The following is a 20,776-nucleotide window of genomic DNA, read 5'->3' on the forward strand; positions in this document are numbered from 1 at the left end:
TCAATAACCCGTCAATCATTTCAAGATAAAGAACTTATCAGATCACAGATGGAATAAAAAGTCATTTAAAGTTCAGAGATATACAGGTGAGAAATGTTCTGCTGATCAGTAACATCTACTGACAGACCAATACATGTCCAATCAATCTGATCAATAACGTAACAGATCAATACAGCACATCCAATCGATCTGATCAATAACATCTACAGACAGATCAATACATGTCCAATTGAGCTGATCAATAACATGTAACAGATCAATACATGTCCAATTGATCTGATCAATAACATGTAACAGATCAATATATGTCCAATCGATCTGATCAATAATGTAACAACACGTCCAATCGATCTGATCAATAACGTAACTGATCAATAACGTAACAGATCAATGCAACACGTCCCATTGAGCTGATCAATAACGTAACAGATCAATGCAACGCGTCCAATTGATGTGATCAATAACATGTAACAGATCAATATAACGTCCAATTGATATGATCAATAACATAACAGATCAATACAACATGTCCAATCAATCTGATCAATAACGTACCAAAACAACACGTCCAATCGATCTGATCAATAACATGTAACAGATCAATACAACACGTCCAATCGATCTGATCGATAATATGTAACAGATCAATACAGCACATCCAATCGATCTGATCAATAACATCTACAGACAGATCAATACATGTCCAATTGAGCTGATCAATAACATGTAACAGATCAATACATGTCCAATTGATCTGATCAATAACATGTAACAGATCAATATATGTCCAATCGATCTGATCAATAATGTAACAACACGTCCAATCGATCTGATCAATAACGTAACTGATCAATAACGTAACAGATCAATGCAACACGTCCCATTGAGCTGATCAATAACGTAACAGATCAATGCAACGCGTCCAATTGATGTGATCAATAACATGTAACAGATCAATATAACGTCCAATTGATATGATCAATAACATAACAGATCAATACAACATGTCCAATCAATCTGATCAATAACGTACCAAAACAACACGTCCAATCGATCTGATCAATAACATGTAACAGATCAATACAACACGTCCAATCGATCTGATCGATAATATGTAACAGATCAATACAACACGTCCAATCGATCTGATCAACAACGTAACAGATCAATACAACACGTCCAATTGATAGTCAATAATGTAACAGATCAATACAACACGTCCAATTGATCTGATCAATAACGTAAGAGATCAATACAACACGTCCAATTGATCTGATCAATAATGTAACAGATCAATACAACACGTCCCATTGAGCTGATCAATAACATGTAACAGATCAATACAACACGTCCAATTGATCTGATCAATAACATGTAACAGATCAATACAACACATCCAATTGATCTGATCAATAACATGTAACAGATCAATACAACACGTCGAATTGATATGATCAATAACATGTAACAGATCAAAACAACATGTCCAATTGAGCTGATCAATAACATGTAACAGATCAATACAACACGTCCAATTGATCTGATCAATAACATGTAACAAATCAATACAACACATCCAAGTGAGCTGATCAATAACGTAACAGATCAATACAACACGTCCAATTGATATGATCAATAACGTAACAGATCAATACAACACGTCCAATTGATATGATCAATAATGTAACAGATCAATACAACACGTCCAATCGATCTGATCAATAACATGTAACAAAACAACACGTCCAATTGATCTGATCGATAACATGTAACAGATCAATGCAACACGTCCAATTGATATGTCAATAACGTAACAGATCAATACAACACTTCCAATCGATCTGATTAACATGTAACAGATCAATACAACACGTCCAATTGACCTGATCAATAACATGTAACAGATCAATACAACACGTCCAATCGAGCTGATCAATAACATGTAACAGATCAATACAACACGTCCAATTGATCTGATCAATAACATGTAACAGATCAATACAACATGTCCAATTGATCTGATCAATAACGTAACAGGTCAGTACAACACGTCGAATTGATATGATCAATAACATGTAACAGATCCATACAACATGTCCAATTGATCTGATCAATAACGTAACAGGTCAGTACAACACGTCGAATTGATATGATCAATAACATGAAACAGATCAATACAACACATCCAATTGATCTGATCAATAACATGTAACAGATCAATACAACACGTCCCACTGATATGATCAATAACATGTAACAGATCAATACGTGTCCAATCGATCTGATCAATGACATCTACAGACAGAACAATACAACCCATCCAATCGATCTATCAATAACATCTACAGATAGATCAATACGTGTCCAATCGATCTGATCAATAACATCTACAGACAGATCAATACAACGTGTCCAATCGATCTGATCAATAACATCTACAGACAGATCAATACGTGTCCAATCGATCTGATCAATAACATCTACAGACAGATCAATACGTGTCCAATCGATCTGATCAATAACATGTAACAGATCAATACAACGTGTCCAATTGATCTGCTCAATAACATCTACAGATAGATGTTCACATGCTGACTTTACATTCAGTTCCCTCTAGTTTGTGGTTGAACTCGTCCTCCGGGTTCCTGGAGTTCTACCCGCTGGACGTTCAGGTGTTCCAGAGGAAATGGCTGCTTCAGGGTCTGTAGAACCTCAACAAGTTCCAGATGTTCACCTGCAGACTCACCTGGAGCCGATGGATGGAACCAGAACCATGAGCAGAACATACATGACTTGTGCAGATAAAAGCAGTAATCAGTGAGTTTCATTAGAGCTGCAGGAACCGTCCGGTTTCTGATCCATCTGTTCATCTTCTCCCTCCAATGAAATCAGACCGTTGATCTGAGTTACTAATCTATTGATTATTGATTCATTTTTATGAACACTGTAACTTATGGAGTCATAGGAGTGCCACAATAAAAGATAAATCTGTTAGAAAATAAGGAAATAAAAATATTTAAATATATAAACAATAAATAAATCTAAAAATAAATAATCTTTATATACAGTCTGTGGTGTGTTCTTCCTCTCAGCGCCACGGTGACGTCACTTCCCTTTAATCGTGCTAGGAGCTAGAAGGAATCCTGTGACCAGGTATGGACTACTCACCTGGACAGGAAGCCCCCTCCCAGAGCCATTTGATTGACAGCTCAGTCCATCAAGTAAAAGCAAAGACAAAATGTACCTTTATGTATCCATATTTATTTATTCCTCTTTATATTTACACATTTATTTCCTAGCAGGTTTATCTTTTATTATGGCACTACTGTGACTCCACAGTAAATTCAGTCCTGTGATCCAAACTCCGACCAGCTGGTGGCGCTAATGGTGCTCAAGTCACTGTTTGCTAACCGCTGATTAAAGAAAAAGAAAAAGAAGAAGAAGAAGAAGAAGAAGAAGAAGAAGAAGAAGAAGAAGAAGAAGAAGAAGAAGAAGAAGAAGAAGAAGAAGAAGAAGAAGAACAAGAACAAGAACAAGAACAAGAAGAACAAGAACAAGAAGAACAAGAACAAGAACAAGAACAAGAACAAGAGCCTGTGTTCCGGGTGTCAAAGCTCAGAAACATCCGAGAAATTGGAGCCAAACCCCGGACTGAGAGCAGGTCGGAGAGGCGGGCAACCGGAGAGGCGGTGAGCCGGATGGCGGCGGCCGTTTTTGCGGTACGGAGCTCCACTTACTGAGGGAAAGATGCTAAGCTAATGCTAACAACAAGAAGCTGTTTTTCATCTTTAAACCATCAGACTGATCGATAGAGGAGGAAGAGGCCGATCATAAGCAGCTGAGCTAATGCCAGCTAATGCTAACAACACAGAAGTTCTGGACGGGTCTGCTAGCTGGTGCTGAGCTAGCTAATGCTGAGCTAGCTGATGCTAAGCTAGCTGTAGAACACCTGATAGACCCTAAAGGATCGATCAGTGATTAGAGATGATTGATCAGGCAGCCTGCAGCATTTCAACAGAAAATAAAAATAAAAACAGTTTCTCAATAACAGAATTCAGTAAGAAGAGGCAGAAATGAAAGATTTTATTCCTTTAATTCAGTGAAATATCTCAGAAACATGAGATGTTAAAGTTTTATTGAAGCTGAGAGGATTTTAGTATTTTATCTGATCTAAGATCAGCGACATCCAGTTAATCAGAAAAGTTTGGAAAATCTGTTAGTCCAAAACAGTTACACACAGAGAGATATGGACTTTATATATCAAGATATATTATTTTTTTTGGATGTATTTATGATTGTATACACACACACCACCTTTCAAAAGTCTGTAGTCACCCAGATAAATCTATGTTCTCCATGAAAACTCCCACTTTTATCCATGTGCTAACATAACTGCACAAGGGTTTTCTAATCATCAATGAGCCTTTCAACACCATTAGCTAACACAATGTAGCATTAGAACACAGGAGTGATGGTTGCTGGAAATGTTCCTCTGTACCCCTATGGAGATATTCCATTAAAAATCAGCTGTTTCCAGCTAGAATAGTCATTTACCACATTAACAATGTCTACACTGGATTTATCATTCATTTGGTGTTATCTTCATTAAAAAATGATTTTCTTTCAACAATAAGGACATTTTTAATAGGGGCTTTCGACCGGGGTGGAGCCCGTTCAGAGTCGGAGCCGGTGCCCGACTTGGCGCCGTTTTTTGGTCTTTCCACCACCGGAGCTGCGGCTCCGGGCTCCAAAAACTGGGGCTGTTTCAGGCACCAACTCATTTCTGGGCCAGAGTTGAGAGCCGAGCATGTCACGGGCAGGGGGCGGGGTGACATCTAAAAACATCTAAAAAGATAAACATAGATATGATCATCAACTTATTGCGCGTGTTTAACCGCTAAGTAATCAATGCAAGCGTAGTCGAAGCTAAGTAGCTGAGCTAACGCTAGCACGTTTACTGTTAAGTATCCAAACGTCTTTGATAATTACCTTTCTTCTCAAACGTGATCGCCGGGCATTGGAACGGCGACACCGATGGGTAACCTCTAACAGAAGGTTTTGCTGTTCAGCGATGGCGAGACACACTAGCAAAGCCATGAACACCACTCCAATGAAGTCCTCCATTGTTGTTGTGTGGGTTTCCGTACGGCGCGAACGCTGTTGAACGGCTACGTACGCAGTGACGTACACACGTTTTGTGGTGGCGCAATGAAGCAGCTCCAACTTTGCTCCTTCTGAATGGAAACACAATCCTGTTCTGGGGCGGTACGAGATTTGAACCAAAAAAGCACTGGCTCTCAACTTTGAACCAACCTAGCACCTGGTGCTCTTTGGTCGAAAGCCCCTATTCGTGACCCCACACTGATGAACGGTAGTGTCTATGTAGTGTTTATGTGTGTATGTAATGTGTATGTGTAGTGTTTATGTGTTTCTGTGTGTAAATCTTCAGCTGTGTGTGTATGTTTGGTTCTCCTGGTTCTAACAGGGAGGTCCAGCTCTCATCATGGAGAACGGTTCCACCACCAAGCTGGGCCTGCCACCGCTCACCCCCAACCAGCAGGAGGCGCTGCAGAAGGTAACACACACCACACCACCACAAAGTGTGTTCTGGCAGCTGTTTGCTGAGCTATGATTGGTCGTGTTTCTGTGTTTGCTGAGCTGTGATTGGTCGTGTTTCTGAGTATGCTGAGCTGTGATTGGTCATGTTTCTGTGTACACTGAGCTGTGATTGGTCATGTTTCTGAGTACGCTGAGCTGTGATTGGTCGTGTTTCTGAGTACGCTGAGCTGTGATTGGTCGTGTTTCTGAGTATGCTGAGCTGTGATTGGTCATGTTTCTAAGTACGCTGAGCTGTGATTGGCTGTTTCCTGCTGCAGGCCAAGAAGTACGCCATGGAGCAGAGCATCAAGAGCGTTCTGGTCAAACAGACTCTGGCTCAGCAGCAGCAGCAGCAGCTCAGCAGCCTGCAGGTAACACACCTGTCCTCAGGTAACACACCTGGACCTGTCCTCAGGTAACACACCTGGACCTGTTCTGGACTTTTGTGGAGGAAACTAAAGCTGCTGTGATTGGTTGGGATGTTTGATGACATCAGTAGGGCTGCAACTAACGATTATTTTAATAATCGATTAATCGGCTGATTATTTTTTTTCGATTAATCGATGAATTGGATTAAAAAAACAACACATTTTTAATTTCCGCTGCTTTATTCAGAAAGAGAAGATTTGGACTGACAGAGCAAATAAGATCATTGAAGCGAAGCCTTCGTCTTCAACTGTCGACAGAGGCCTCATGTCAGTGAGCATCATGTTGAGGATGCTGTCAGTCAGACAGATGCTTGCTGTGGTGGACATGATGTCTTGCTCATCATGAAGCCTGTCATTGTTTGCTGTTCATGAAATGAGAAAGATAGTATAGTTTGAGTATGTATTATAGCACAATTTACAACAACTCAGTAATTATCTTGTTTTATTTGCAGTATTAGGCTAAGGCATGTAAGTAGTCCAAAGAGCAAAACACAAAGTACGCATGCACACACACACACACACACACACACACACACACACACACGTATAGATAGATAGATAGATAGATAGGACAAGCACCATAAAAAATACTTCATTACATAAACTGAGTGGATGTAATAAGTTACTTTAACCCCTGTTTGGTCTAAATGCAGTTCATCCTGCTTCACTCCAACACAGACCAGTGTCTTCACTCAGACTGTGAGAAAATTAAAACTTGAGGCTTAATCTTTAAATTACTATCACCATTGTGGGCAAGTTACATTTATTTATAAAGCATATTCAAACCCTGCTTAAGCTGATTAAAGGGAAATAAAAAGACTCGCACACGCACGCACACACACACACACGCACACACACACGTGCCCTGTCACTGTCATTAATCAGCTAACAAACAAACACTAGCATCAGAAGAGCTACCAGAGAGAGTAACGTTACGTTTCCTCGCTGTAAAACAGAACAAACGTAGGATAATGTAGTGACTTACCTGCTGTTGAGCTCCTTCATCCTCATCGGAGACTCCAACGTGTTTCTGTTTCAGGTGCTGCATCATCATCGTGGTGCTCCCGTACATCATGTCACTTTTGTAAATCTTGCATGTTAAGCGTGGTTTTTGTTTTTTGAAGCGTGAAATGCTGCCACACTTTTGAGGATTTCGGTCTGACTGTTTTTTCCGTGTCAGTCATGTTTGGTTGAAATTACTCTGAATTTACTTTCGCTTTGCCGCCACCTCGCTCTGTTCAACTCGCTCTACAGGTGGAGTTATTTAAAAAAAACAAACTTTATTTCCGTCAGCCAGCATTGACAAAGCTCTGCAGGTGAAGTAGGCTCCGCGACATGGCGAGTGACGCACGAATCGCGCGACACAACGAATCGATAATGAAATTCGTTGCCAACGCTTTTAATAATCGATTATTATCGATTTTATCGATTCGTTGTTGCAGCCCTAGACATCAGTAATCTTTCCTGATCCCACAGTAGGAAATTTCACTGTTCCAGCAGCTCCAGAAGTACAAAGGCAGAACAAGAATAAATAAGAAAAACACAGAGCAGCAATCAGAGAGCATTAAATACAGATGATTGTTTTAATCTTCTGTAGAAGACTAAATACAGAGGATGAGGGCTCAGTTATTGCTCTGGAGCACGTGGATGTTTGTGTAAATTGGGGAAAAGAAGTGCAACAGTAAACAGCGAAGTTTATAAAGCAGCACTGAACAATCTGACAGCTGGAATAAAGGAGCTGCAGAAATGTTCCTTCTTAGGGTGGAACAGTCTGTTCCTGAAGGAGCTCCTGAAGGTGTTCAGTCTGAGGCAGAGGCTGGGAGGAGTTTCTGATGATAGTAGACATCTCTCCTCTCTCCTCCACCTCCATGGAGTCCAGGAGCCACAGACTGATCTGGATCTGTTTAGAGAACCCCCTCCCCTGTACCCCACTGCACAGAACATGGAACATTTAACATGTTTTCTAATGATTATATTTTGTCCAAATACCATAAAATTAAATGAAATAGTATTTTACTGTTTCATCAATGATCAGATTAATTGATGAATCAGCAAAATATTTGTTTGATTGACAGAAAACTGACATTTGTCACATTTAAACTGAATCTACAGAAGTTCTTCACAGTCTGAGCTTCACCTCTTTAATAACTTCTGCTTTATTATTCATGTCATACATGTTACAGCTGCATGTCATATGTGTGTTTGCAGGTGAGCGTGTAGTAGATCAGTTTATTAGCGCCACCTGCTGGATGGAAACCTGCAGCTGCTTTATTAACGTGGTCTTCTTGTGTCTCAGATGGCGTCTCTGACGATGGGTTTAGGAGACGCTCTGTCTCCTCTGCAGTCGGTGAGTCTCTGTTCTCCTGCCAGTAGACACATTACCCCATCTCCACCCAATCTCCATCCCATCATCCATCTCCATCTCATCTCCACCCAATCTCCATCCCATCATCCATCTCCATCTCATCTCCACCCAATCTCCATCCCATCATCCATCTCCATCTCATCTCCACCCCATCTCCATCCCATCATCCATCTCCATCTCATCTCCACCCCATCTCCATCCCATCATCCATCTCCATCTCATCTCCACCCCATCTCCATCCCATCATCCATCTCCATCTCATCTCCACCCCATCTCCATCCCATCATCCATCTCCATCTCATCTCCACCCCATCTCCAGCCCATCATCCATCTCCATCTCATCACCACCCCATCATCCATCTCATCTCCATTCCATCATCTATCTCCATCTCATCTCCATTCCATCATCTATCTCCATCTCATCTCCATTCCATCATCTATCTCCATCTCATCTCCATTCCATCATCTATCTCCATCTTATCTCATCCCATCATCCATCTCATCTCCACCCCATCTCCATCCCATCATCCATCTCATCTCCACCCCATCTCCATCCCATCATCCATCTCCATCTCATCTCCACCCCATCTCCATCCCATCATCAATCTCCATCTCATCTCCACCCCATCTCCAGCCCATCATCCATCTCCATCTCATCACCCCCCACCATCCATCTCATCTTCATTCCATCATCTATCTCCATCTTATCTCCATCCCATCATCCATCTCCATCCCATCTCCGTCTCCATCCCATCTCCATCCCATAATCCCATCGCCATCCCATCTCCATCCCATCTCCATCCCATCATCTATCTCCATCTCATCTCCATCCCATCTCCATCCGATCATCCATCTCATCTCCATTCCATCATCTATCTCCATCTCATCTCCATTCCATCATCTATCTCCATCTCATCTTCATCCCATCATCATCTCCATCTCATCTCCATCCCATCTCCATCTCATCTTCATCCCATCTCCATCCCATCATCCCATCTCCATCCCATCATCTATCTCCATCTCATCTCCATCCCATCATCCATCGCCATCCCATCTCCATCCCATCTCCATCTCATCTCCACCCCATCTCCATCCCATCATCCATCTCCATCTCATCTCCATTCCATCATCTATCTCCATCTCATCTCCATTCCATCATCTATCTCCATCTCATCTTCATCCCATCATCATCTCCATCTCATCTCCACCCCATCTCCACCCCATCTCCATCCCATTTCCATCCCATCTTCATCCCATCTCATCTCCATCCCATCTCCATCCCATCATTCCATCTCCATCCCATCTCCATCCCATCAGTCCATCTCCATCCCATCTCCATCCCATCATTCCATCCCATCATCCCATCTCCATCCTATCATCCCATCTCCATCCCATCATCCCATCTCCATCCCATCATCCCATCTCCAGCCCATCCTGGGTTCCTCTAGTTAGATCAACATGATGTTTGTTTGGATCTTACTGCTGCAGAGCTCCTCCTGTTCCTCCATAATCTGGAGTGTTTGAAACCACAGAACCTTTAGAACTTGGACTGGTGTTTCATTCGATGTTTGATGATCAGTGGATCACTTCCTGTTTGACGTTACAGTGTTTCTACCTTCTGTGTAGCTACTAAACGTCATACGTGACGGTCTGGTTGGACTGAGGGTACTAACGTGTTGATTTTCCCATCATTCCTGTGTGTTGTGGAGGTGGCGGCCCAGCGGCAGAGAGCTCTGGCCATCATGTGTCGGGTTTACGTGGGTTCCATCTACTACGAGCTGGGAGAGGACACCATCAGACAGGCCTTTGCCCCGTTTGGACCAATCAAGAGCATCGACATGTCCTGGGACTCTGTGACCATGAAACACAAGGTAACACACAATAACACACTAACACACACACAAGGTAACACACAATAACACATTAATACATTATAACACACACTGACCATCCCTGGCATCTTTCCTGTGGTTCTTCTTCTGTGGTTCTTCTGCGGTTCTCCTGTGGTTCTTCTCCTGTGGTTCTTCTTCTGTGGTTCTCCTGTGGTTCTTCTCCTGTGGTTCTCCTGTGGTTCTTCTTCTGTTGCTCTCCCGTGGTTCTTCTCCTGTGGTTCTTCTGTGGTCCTTCTCCTGTGGTTCTCCTGTGGTTCTCCTTCCATCCAGGTCTGACCGTCTGGTTGGTCTCTGCAGGGTTTTGCCTTCGTGGAGTACGAGATGCCAGAAGCAGCTCAACTGGCTCTGGAGCAGATGAACTCTGTGGTGCTGGGAGGAAGAAACATCAAGGTGACCCAACAGAGCTCTGTCATGATGGTGTTCTGATGATGTTCTGATGACACTGCTGCTCTCCGTCACATCCATGTTAGTGTCTTTCTTCTTTTCCCTCATCGTCGTCTGGCAGGTGGGGAGGCCCAGCAACATCGGCCAGGCTCAGCCCATCATCGACCAGCTGGCGGAGGAAGCTCGCGCCTTCAACAGGATCTACGTGGCGTCGGTTCATCCCGACCTCTCCGACGATGACATCAAGAGTGTCTTCGAGGCCTTCGGGAGGATTAAGTCCTGCATGCTGGCCCGAGAGCCGACCACTGGCAGGCACAAAGGCTACGGCTTCATCGGTGAGTCCAGCAGGGAACACGGAGACAGCTGTCTGTTTGGAATTCAGGTCCAGGAATCAGACTCCTCTGGTGTCTGGAGGAGGACCTGAAGCTCCGTGGTCCTGCAGGTCCTCCTCCAGAGTTAGAAGACAGAAAGAGGACTTCAGTTCTGCAGGACGTTTAGTTCAGACTTTAACACAAACTGATGCAGAAAATCAGCAAGATGGTCAAAAAAATCACTAAGAGTTTGATGTAAGGAGGAGCTGCAAGTGATTCATTAGTAATAATAATAATTAAACATAGTAGTAATAATACTAATTAATAATAATAATAATAATAATAATAATAATATTAATAATAATTTACATCGTTGATTCTTCAAACATCTGATTTAGTCTCAAGATCTTCAGTTTACTACAGAGGAAAGAACCAGAAAATATCGTTATGTGATTATCAGCATCCATCTGTCTGTCTGTCCGTCCGTCCGTCCGTCCGTCTGTTAGCAACATTCCTCTAAAACAGACCAATGGATTTGGATGAAATTTACAGTCAAGGTCAGAAATGACACAAGGACCAGGTGATTAGATTTAAACAGTGATGCAGCTTATAGTCTGGATCCACGGATCTGTTAAAGATTTCTGTATCATTGCCAGATAGCGGCACGGCGTCACTGTAACCATGACAACAAGTGAACACTACATGATCACAGGATTGTAATCCTACCACAAATCCACCGCTGAGGACTTATCAGGACTTATCCATCAGAAATGATCCAAGGAACAACTGATTAAATTGTGGGGGTGTTTTTGAGTCCCATCAATTCCTGCCGCCCGCTACATATTTAGGTCACGTGATCCGGTATCTGTACGTAATGTACACATGCAGAACACACGCCTGTGCTCAGCACAACGTCATTTAGTTTGTGGGTTCATCTATAATAAATGAACACATTCTATGGTGATTTCTTCCATCGGAAATGATCCAACGACTGAGCAGCCTTGGAGGAGGACTGAGCTCTCTGAGAGTTTTTCTAGTTAAAAACGACTCAGACTGACTGACGGTTATCAGAAACGTTGGAGATTATTTTCATGTCTGACGGCTGATGGATGAGTGTTTGCTGCTGTTAGAGCTGCAGACGGACCAGTCGCCCTGCAGGGGGCGCTGCTGACGGTGTTCTGCTGGTTCTGTGTTCTAGAGTACGATAAGGCCCAGTCCTCCCAGGACGCCGTGGCCTCCATGAACCTGTTTGACCTGGGGGGGCAGTACCTGCGGGTGGGGAAGGCCGTGACTCCGCCCATGCCCCTCCTCACGCCGACCACCCCCGGAGGACTTCCTGCCGCCGCCGCCGTGGCTGCCGCCGCCGCCACCGCCAAGATCACCGCTCAGGTAACCACAAGCTCCGCCCCCTTTTCCTGCAGTAGTGCTGGATTTCATTCAGTATTTCCTAGATTTTTAGCAGTTTTATATATATTTCTGTCCATTTTTAACAGTTTTTTTGGATTTGATGTATTTTCCACAGTATTAAATCTATTTTTTCAGTATGTGATATATTTTCTGCAGTAACAAATCTGTTCTATTCAGTATTTTATGTATTTTATTCAGTATTTTATGTATTTTTTTCAGTATTTTATGTATTTTATTCAATATTAAATCCATTTTTTCTGTATTTTATTCAGTATTTGATGTATTTTATTCAGTATTTGATGTATTTTTTTCAGTATTTGATGTATTTTATTCAGTATTTGATGTATTTTCTGCAGTATTAAATGTGTTTTGTCTGGTGGTGCGTTCAGGAAGTGGTGGGAGCGTCGGTGCTCGGAGCTCTGGCTGGACCGGCGCTCCTCTCTCAGCAGCTGGGAGGACTTCCTCAGGCTGTCATGGCCGCCCAGGCTCCAGGTGTGATCACAGGTAGGAACAGCTGAAGCCTCACCCACATAAATATTCACCCTGCCCAGCAATAAGAAGAACACTGTGCTGTTAAATCACATAAAAGGATCCGTCTGAAGAGTCAGGTGCAGCTAGTCACAGCTCGAGTCAGTTCCAGGTAGTCAGTCTGCTCACCTGCAGACGGTTACCTGGCCTCAGCAGAACACACCTGGAAGATTCAGCAACTAAACAAATCTGACTCAGTGTTTTAGAAGGTGTTGCTGTGAATTGGTCTGATTTCCTGTTTACAGCAGAGAGGACAGTTTGTAATATCACTGAAATATGAAATGATTTTAACTACATCAGCCCTCAGTAATCAGATTACTTTTAGAACAGCAGAGTATTTCCTCTGATGAACAGAAACAAAGTTTACAAAGTAGAAACTCCAGCTTCCTCAGTCCTGACCTATGGACTGGGTCTATTTTTGTCTGCATCACGGCTCCACATGGAGAAGAACTGAACAGAGGAAGAGAAACATCTGACTGAGAGACTTGACAAAGATGGAAAAGGATCCAGGAAGATCAGTGAGCAACTAAAAACCAGTGAACCACAGAGTCAGCAGGAATCAGGAGGTCTAGAAGGAGTCATATTACCACTGATCAGAGCTGATTAATGGTACTATGGAAGACATTTGAGGAAGCTCTGATCCACATTTTCAGCTAATAGACTCGTCCAGAAAATCACTGACACTAAAATAATCCTTATTGCAGTTTCATACTAAAAACAGAGTTAGCGTTTTTTCCGACCCACAATCCTCTGCTTCATTACAGTATCTGACGAGGAGAAACTATAATATTTCAGTTTGTTTTCAAATCAAAGCGTCACTTTTCCCTCTGAAAAAGATTTTTACACCATGTATAACCTGGTGGTTCCTCCAGGTATTACTGGGTTCTTCAGTTCTGTGAAAGTAGAACCAGATCAAGTGGATCCACAGGATTATTAATATTAAGATAATCAGATGCTCACCGTCATCCTGGCTGGACGGGCTGATGGCTATCTGGATTAGCTGTAGGATGATTAGTTTTTACAAGATCTAATGATGACCTTCAGAAACGTACCAGGGTGAACCTCTAGATGGGTTCATGTTGATAGGGTCAGTCCATAGATCGGTCCTTATGAGCGGTTCTCGCTGGACCTGTTCCTCCTGCAGGACTTATCTCATGCCAGTCTAGGGTTCTGTGTAGTCTGTTCTTCATTAGAATGTCTTCCTACAGACAATCTGATGGAAGTAAGAGTTCCACCGCCCAAAAAGCAGCATCCTAGTATCCTAAAAGTAATTTTGTCCCCAATCCAATGTCAGTCTTTAATATTCAGCAGCTGCAGATGAACTTTCCTACAGAATAAATTCGTCATGTAGCGTAGACCAGCTGTAGTGCCTGGCTGTTCCTCCAGGTGGAGCTCTTTCTGTTTAATACAGTAGATCAGCTGTAGTACCTGGCTGTTCCTCCAGGTGGAGCTCTTCCTGTTTAATACAATAGACCAACTGTAGTACCTGGCTGTTCCTCCAGGTGGAGCCTCTCTCTGTAAAACAGGAACCAGTCAAATGTCATGTGCTCAGTTTGTGTTGTCAGTGAATCGGTTATTGATGGATAATTTGATAATGAGCATTTCTACCCTCCTGAAAACAAACTATTCTGTTTTTATGGCTCCTGTGTGACAGCAGTAAACAAAATGATCCTGATCTATGAGGCTGGAGATATTAAATACCTGGAGGGCTGTAAAGGTTGTAGTAGCACCATAAAAAGAGGCGCTTTGGTTTGAAGCAGGTGTGACCAGGTGTGACCAGCCTCCTCTTCAGTCACAGTTCAGGTCTCAGCTGGAAGATGCTGTGATTTAGCAGAAACTCAGTTTGATGAGGAGCTGCAGTGAAGGAGGCATCCAGCAGGAGGTGCTCCGTTAGTCCCAGCTGTTGTTTGTGTTGCTGCATCTGAAGTGTCTCCACTAATAGATTTTCTCTTTTATTGTCTTTTTTCTCTCTCTCTGTTTCCCCCCTCCCCCCTCTCGAACCCCAACGACAGTGACCTCTTAGCCCCTCCCCTTTGCTGCACACTGACCAACCAGTGAAGAGGACTGTTTGTAGCCCCTCCCTTTAATCATAGCCCCTCAGTCCTATTGGCCAGTGAGTGTCAGCTGCTGTGTGATTTGTGGGTGGGGGGTGTTTGGTTTGTTCGTCCTCCTCTGATCCTCTCAGATTCAGTCCAAATCCTGTTTCCTGGTTGTTCTGCACCAACTGTAAGTATGAGTCTAACCGGTGACTAGAGGAAGAACCGACCTGAAGCCTCAGTCAGGATGCTGACAGTGTGAAGGTGCGCTGGTTTACTGCACCTGTTATTACCTCACTGTGTCTGAGCATGTCAGTGCTGACTCCACTCGTCTGATGCAGGCGGGTGCAGGTGCAGTAAACCAGTGCACCCCATGTAGCTGTGGGTAGGAGAGGCCCGGGGTCGGTCCAGTCCTCCGGAGGCTCTTCTTCTGCTCCAGTAGAACTGGGCGGCTCTGTGCGGCCGCTCAGTGCCACCCGTCTGACCCGACTGTCCCTCCTGCTTGGTGTCTCTTTCAGGCGTTACCCTGGCCCGACCCGGCCTGCCTCAGGTGGGTTTGGTGAACCCGGTGCTGGCCGCTCCCCCGACGCCGGCGGCCTCCCTCGGCTCTGAGCTGAAGAGGAAGGACGAGGAGGAGCCTCAGGAGGTCCAGCAGGACGGCACCATGGAACCGCTCAGCGAGCAGGAACACATGAGCATCAGCGGCAGCAGCGCCAGACACATGGTGATGAGGAAGCTGCTCCGCAAGCAGGAGGTAATCACAACTCTGGTCTGGTGGCACCCTCAGATGTTTCTGGAGCAGTGGACAGACCAGTCCGTAGACCAGATCATAGACTACTCCATAGACCAGACCGTAGATCAGACCATAGACCAGACCATACACTAGTCCATAGACCAATCCATAGATCATAAACCAGTTCATAGACCAGTCCATAGATCAGACCATGGACCAGACTATGGACCAGACCATAGACCATACCATAGACCAGTCCATAGACCAGTCCATAGATCATAGACCATAGACCAGTCCATAGACCAGACCATAGACCAGTCCATAGACCAGACAGTATACCAGTCCATAGACCAGACCATGGACCAGTCCATAGACCAGACCATAGACTATAGACCAGTCCATAGACCAGACCATAGACCAGTCCATAGACCAGACCATAGGCCAGTCCATAGACCAGTCCATAGACGAGACCATAGACCATAGGCCAGTGCATAGACCAGTCCATAGACCATTCTAATCCACCTTTAGAGACTGGGGGATGAGGTGTTGAAAGTCTACAGACCCAGAAGACCTGAGTTCAACCTCAGACCATAGTTACAGTTTTGTTTTGATTTCTCGTTTTGACCTTTGCTTCTCTCGCTGTCTTTCACTTGGTTTGGTTCAGTTCAGGTCCCACCACTACCTGGTTTAGTTTAGAAAAGCATCTTGATTTGGATTCAGATAAACTTAAAATGCTTCAGTAGAATCTTTTTTGGTTCTTGAAGAGGTTTCACCTTCATCCAAAAGGTTTCCTCAGGTCTAACTCCCCCATATCAAATGAGAGAAGGTTATTTAAAGTGTCTGGGGAGGAATGTTAGGACTTCTTGTGGACCCGCCTGTGGTCAGAGACGCTGCACCACTTCAACATGAACGTCCATATCCAACAGACACTGTGTGATGCCACTTATCAGTAATCTGAATGAAAACCTGCCCAGACAGCCTCACCACCACTTCGTCATGCCAGACGTGTTTTAATGATATGTTGGGACAGCAGTTAGATGGAACTGAGGAACCTTCCTGGATGCAGGTGGAACCTTGTCAAGAACCAAAAAGAAGTTCAATTGTCTTTTTTGCTGAGCCACCAAAGATTGTGATGTCATGTATGACCGAGAACCAGCACAGACTGTTGCTATGTTTACCAAGTTACAGAACAGTGACCCGGTTTATGTAGAACCTCCACTGGAGATCTTACACGACCATGAGAGGTCACCGAAGTTGCTGAGGTCAGTGTCTGTCAGTGAGGAATGGATGGTAGCTCACTGATGGAGGAGAAGGTCCTTACTGGACCATATTCAATTTGCAATTTATTTCAATTCAATTTTATTTATATAGCGCCAATTACAGTCAAATTGTCTCAAGACGCTGTACAGAACCCATATGCCTGAACCCCCAGAGCAGCCCTAAGAAGACAGTGGCAGGAAAACGCCCTTTTAACAGCGAAAAAACCTCGAGCAGAACCCGGCTCTTTATGTGGGGGAACCATCTGCTGCTGGCCGGGCGGGTTGAGAGGGATAGAAGAGGTAGAGATAGAGGGTTAGAGGTGGAGGTAGAGATTGAGGGTTAGAGGTGAAGGTAGAGATAGAGGGTTAGAGGTAGAGGGGTAGAGGTGGAGGTAGAGGGGTAGAGGGGGAGGGGTAGAGGGATAGAGATTGGGGGGGGGGGACCATAAAACACAAATATATATGGGAATGATCTGATGATGACCATTTAATGGAGCGATACATCTGACTCTGGTGCCAAGGATTTTCAGAGTCTGACCTGTTGAATCTGACCTGCCTGACTTCTTGTGTCTCCTAGTCCACCGTCATGGTCCTGAGGAACATGGTCGGACCCGATGACATCGACGATGACCTAGAGGGTGAGGTCACCGAGGAGTGCGGGAAGTTCGGCCAGGTGAAGCGAGTCATCATCTACCAGGAGCGTCAAGGCGAGGAGGACGATGCAGACGTCATCGTTAAGATCTTTGTGGAGTTTTTGGAGGCGTCCAAGATGAACCAAGCCATCCAGGCGCTGAACCAGCGCTGGTTTGGAGGACGGAAGGTGTCCGCTGAGGTCTATGACCAGGAACGCTTCGACAGCAGCGACCTCTCAGCGTAGGACCTGAAACACCGAAGTGTAGCGTAGTGGCCTCTTTCTAACCCAGTTTTTTATTGGTGTTTGTTTCTGGAGACGCTTCTTCTTCTTCAGTTGGTTCCTGGAAGGGATTAACGAACCTGATGGTCCTCATGTTGGACTTGATGGTCCACATGTTGGACCTGCAGATCTTCTCCTTCCTGCTCAGCATGTTGCTGATGGTTTCTGACATCTGGATAGAGGCAGGCATAGTTTAAGCTACAGATCCAGGGACAGATCCAGAGACAGATCACGGTTTGGGTTCCAGTAAGTAAGAAGTACGTCGTTTCAGTCAGAGAACCTTTGTTACCGTGGTAACAATAGTGAATGCTCTGAAACAGGACCAGCACCCTCCAGACCTCCTCACCATGATTCACTGTCCACTGCAGAATCTTATGGGCTGTTTCAGGGAACCTGAACCTTTGTTCTGAGGAAAGGTCCAAATAGAGCCTCCTTCAGGTTGTTTAATGGGGTTCCACCAGAACATTCCCCCATCGCTGTCCTTCAGCATCCTGCTGTTAGTCGGACTGACCACATGTAGACTCTGGGTGTCGGCCTGTCATAAACAACCCCTGGTTCTGGTTCTGGTCTTTCTGTGTAGAGTCACCATGTTCTCCCTGCTGGGTTCTCACCTGGTTCTCCAGCTTCCTCCCACAGTCCACAGACCTGCTGCAGTTAACTGATGGTTCTAAACTGTCTCTATGTCCCCCTGTGACAGAGCGTTACCTGTCCAGGTGAACCTAGACTCCGCCCCCTACAGAGGATACAGGTGAGGGATGATGATCACTAAAGCTTTTAAGGATGTTCCACTCTGAGTAAAGACAATCACTGTTCCTGTCCTTAGCTCCGCCCAGGATGACTGTGATTGGTTTAGAGACAGACTGTCAGACTGCTGTTAGCATGAATGACCTGCAGCTGGTTCCATCCACTGTTAGCGCTGACGTGTGGGTTCTAGCAGGAAACTAACCAGGAGAATTGTACAGAAGAACCAGAGCCACTCTAGAACCTGATCCCACCCAGAACACAGCGTGGTACTTCATTTTAATGGGTGGAACGTTATTATTTCATTATTTATTATTATTATCAGTTTATTGACAGTAGACCTGGTTTTGGTCCTTGTCCTGGTCCCGGTCCCATTCCCGGTCCTGGTCCTGGTCCTGTAGAGACACTCCCAGCAGGTAGACCTGGTTCTGGGGCTCTGGTCTGAAAGCAGCCCCGTGGTGCGTTCATGGACACTCTGAACTGGTGAGCAGGTTGGAGGCAGCTGTGGTCCAGATGTTCAGGTTTTGTTTGCAGCTTCAACATCTGGATGTGTGGACCGACTGGTGTTCCTGAACGCACCACGATGTGGTCCACACCAGGCCGGTTCCGTCTGGTTCCAGAGGGTTGGTGCGTTCAGGTGCTCCTCAAGGTTCTGATGGAAACACTGAAACGTGAATAAAACTGCTCTTTTGTACGACCTGTGGAGCTGCTGTCTGATTGGTTGAAGGGTTCAAGGGGCCCCCAGGTTAGAGAACTGTCCAGATCCTCCGTTTACCGAGTTAAAGATCTGAAATAAACGACACCTGTTTACGTTTTAGAAAATCTAAATGGTTCCGTTGGAAGAGATTCCTGTTTTGTGTTCAAACATCTTTTCAGACAGGTGGAGCTTCCAGAGGTGTGAATGAATGATGACCATCCAGATGTTTACCTGCAGTCCAACCTTGATTTCCTTTCAGTCTTCTCCTGCCTGGTGCATAAATCCAGTTGTTGAGCTGATGTTGGTTTCTCAAACTAGACTGAGGAACCAGGAGGATGGACTGTGTGTAGCTGCAGAGTTAAATGATCATGAATCACATCCGGCTGGTCTCTCCGTTTAAACCTGTGGGCTCAGAAGGTTCTCCTACCTGCACCAGGTTCTCCTCTCACAGAGAACATGAATAAAATCACTTTAGAACATGTTCTCTTTTCAAACTACCTTCAGCTCACACCTGTCTGGTCTACCTCAGCCTGCACTCTGGGGCGTTCAGGGAACATCGGTAAATGTGGGAGACCAGTGGACCAGAGAGACGGGGAAGAAGTTAGTCTGGAGCTTTGCTTTAGAGCAGGAGAGTCAGACTCATCTTAGTCCAGGTTCCACCTCCAGTCTGAGCTCCACTGAAACCAGTAAAACCACAGCATAATAACCTCTAAATAACTCCTAATGGTTCCTTTGTTTTAGTGCAAAAATGTTCACATTTAAGGAATTATCTTTTTATTAAACATGATGAACAACCTGACATTTATCTATCTATCTATATAGATAGATAGATATAGATATATATAGATATAGATAAATAGATACTTAAAAATAAATTTAGTTTCATCAACATTCAGCCTCAGTTCATCATTTCCACATTACAACTTCCAGATCACAGAGTGTCGACAAAGAAACACAACATTTAGTCACCTGGAACTGAACCAGAGAGGATTTACTGGAGGATCAAAATGACTAAAATCAGACAAAAAAAGACAATATTACAAAAATCTGACAAATGACACAAACCCCCCCCCCCAAAATAGAAAAAGTTACAAAGCGATTTAAAAAATGGACAAAATATTACAAAAATGAGAAACAACATGAGACAAAATAATAATAATAATAATAAATTTTATTTATAAAGCGCTTTTCCAAAAACTCAAAGACGCTGTACATAAAATACAATAAGATAAAACAAAACTGTTAATTAAAATCAATAGATAGTAAAACAAGTTCAAGATAAAATACAGAATCACTTAAGGAAAGCAGATCTAAAAAGGTGAGTCTTTAAAAGGGATTTAAATGTGGTGAGGTTGGTGCAGTCACGGAGGGCATGGGGGAGTGAGTTCCAGAGTGTGGGGGCGGCAATGGCGAAGGCTCTGTCCCCCCAATGTCGCCGGCTGGTCCTGTGCGGGATGGAAAGGAGGTTTGTGTGGGAGGAGCGG

The 20,776-nt window shown here is 44.2% G+C and overlaps 1 protein-coding gene across 1 annotated transcript; it reads left to right on the forward strand.

The window, feature by feature from the left end:
* Positions 1 to 3,470: 3,470 nt before the first annotated feature.
* Positions 3,471 to 19,292, forward strand: puf60a (poly-U binding splicing factor a). The gene is made up of 11 exons (XM_023270595.3): positions 3,471 to 3,719; positions 5,486 to 5,575; positions 5,877 to 5,969; positions 8,323 to 8,373; positions 10,101 to 10,262; positions 10,581 to 10,673; positions 10,789 to 11,002; positions 12,177 to 12,367; positions 12,775 to 12,889; positions 15,468 to 15,703; positions 17,519 to 19,292. Exons 1-11 carry the CDS (start codon positions 3,699 to 3,701, stop codon positions 17,816 to 17,818), a joined length of 1,566 nt encoding a protein of 521 aa, XP_023126363.2. The 5' UTR covers positions 3,471 to 3,698; the 3' UTR covers positions 17,819 to 19,292.
* Positions 19,293 to 20,776: the final 1,484 nt, after the last annotated feature.

Source organism: Amphiprion ocellaris, chromosome 10 (assembly GCF_022539595.1).
Source record: "Amphiprion ocellaris isolate individual 3 ecotype Okinawa chromosome 10, ASM2253959v1, whole genome shotgun sequence".
NCBI lineage: Eukaryota > Metazoa > Chordata > Actinopteri > Pomacentridae > Amphiprion > Amphiprion ocellaris.

Coding starts and splice junctions, on each gene's coding strand:
- puf60a (XM_023270595.3), top strand. CDS start 3,699: ATGGCGGCGGCCGTTTTTGCG. Junction 10,263..10,580: donor CTGTGACCATGAAACACAAG/GTAACACACAAT, acceptor TGGTCTCTGCAG/GGTTTTGCCTTCGTGGAGTA. Junction 12,368..12,774: donor CCGCCAAGATCACCGCTCAG/GTAACCACAAGC, acceptor TGGTGCGTTCAG/GAAGTGGTGGGAGCGTCGGT.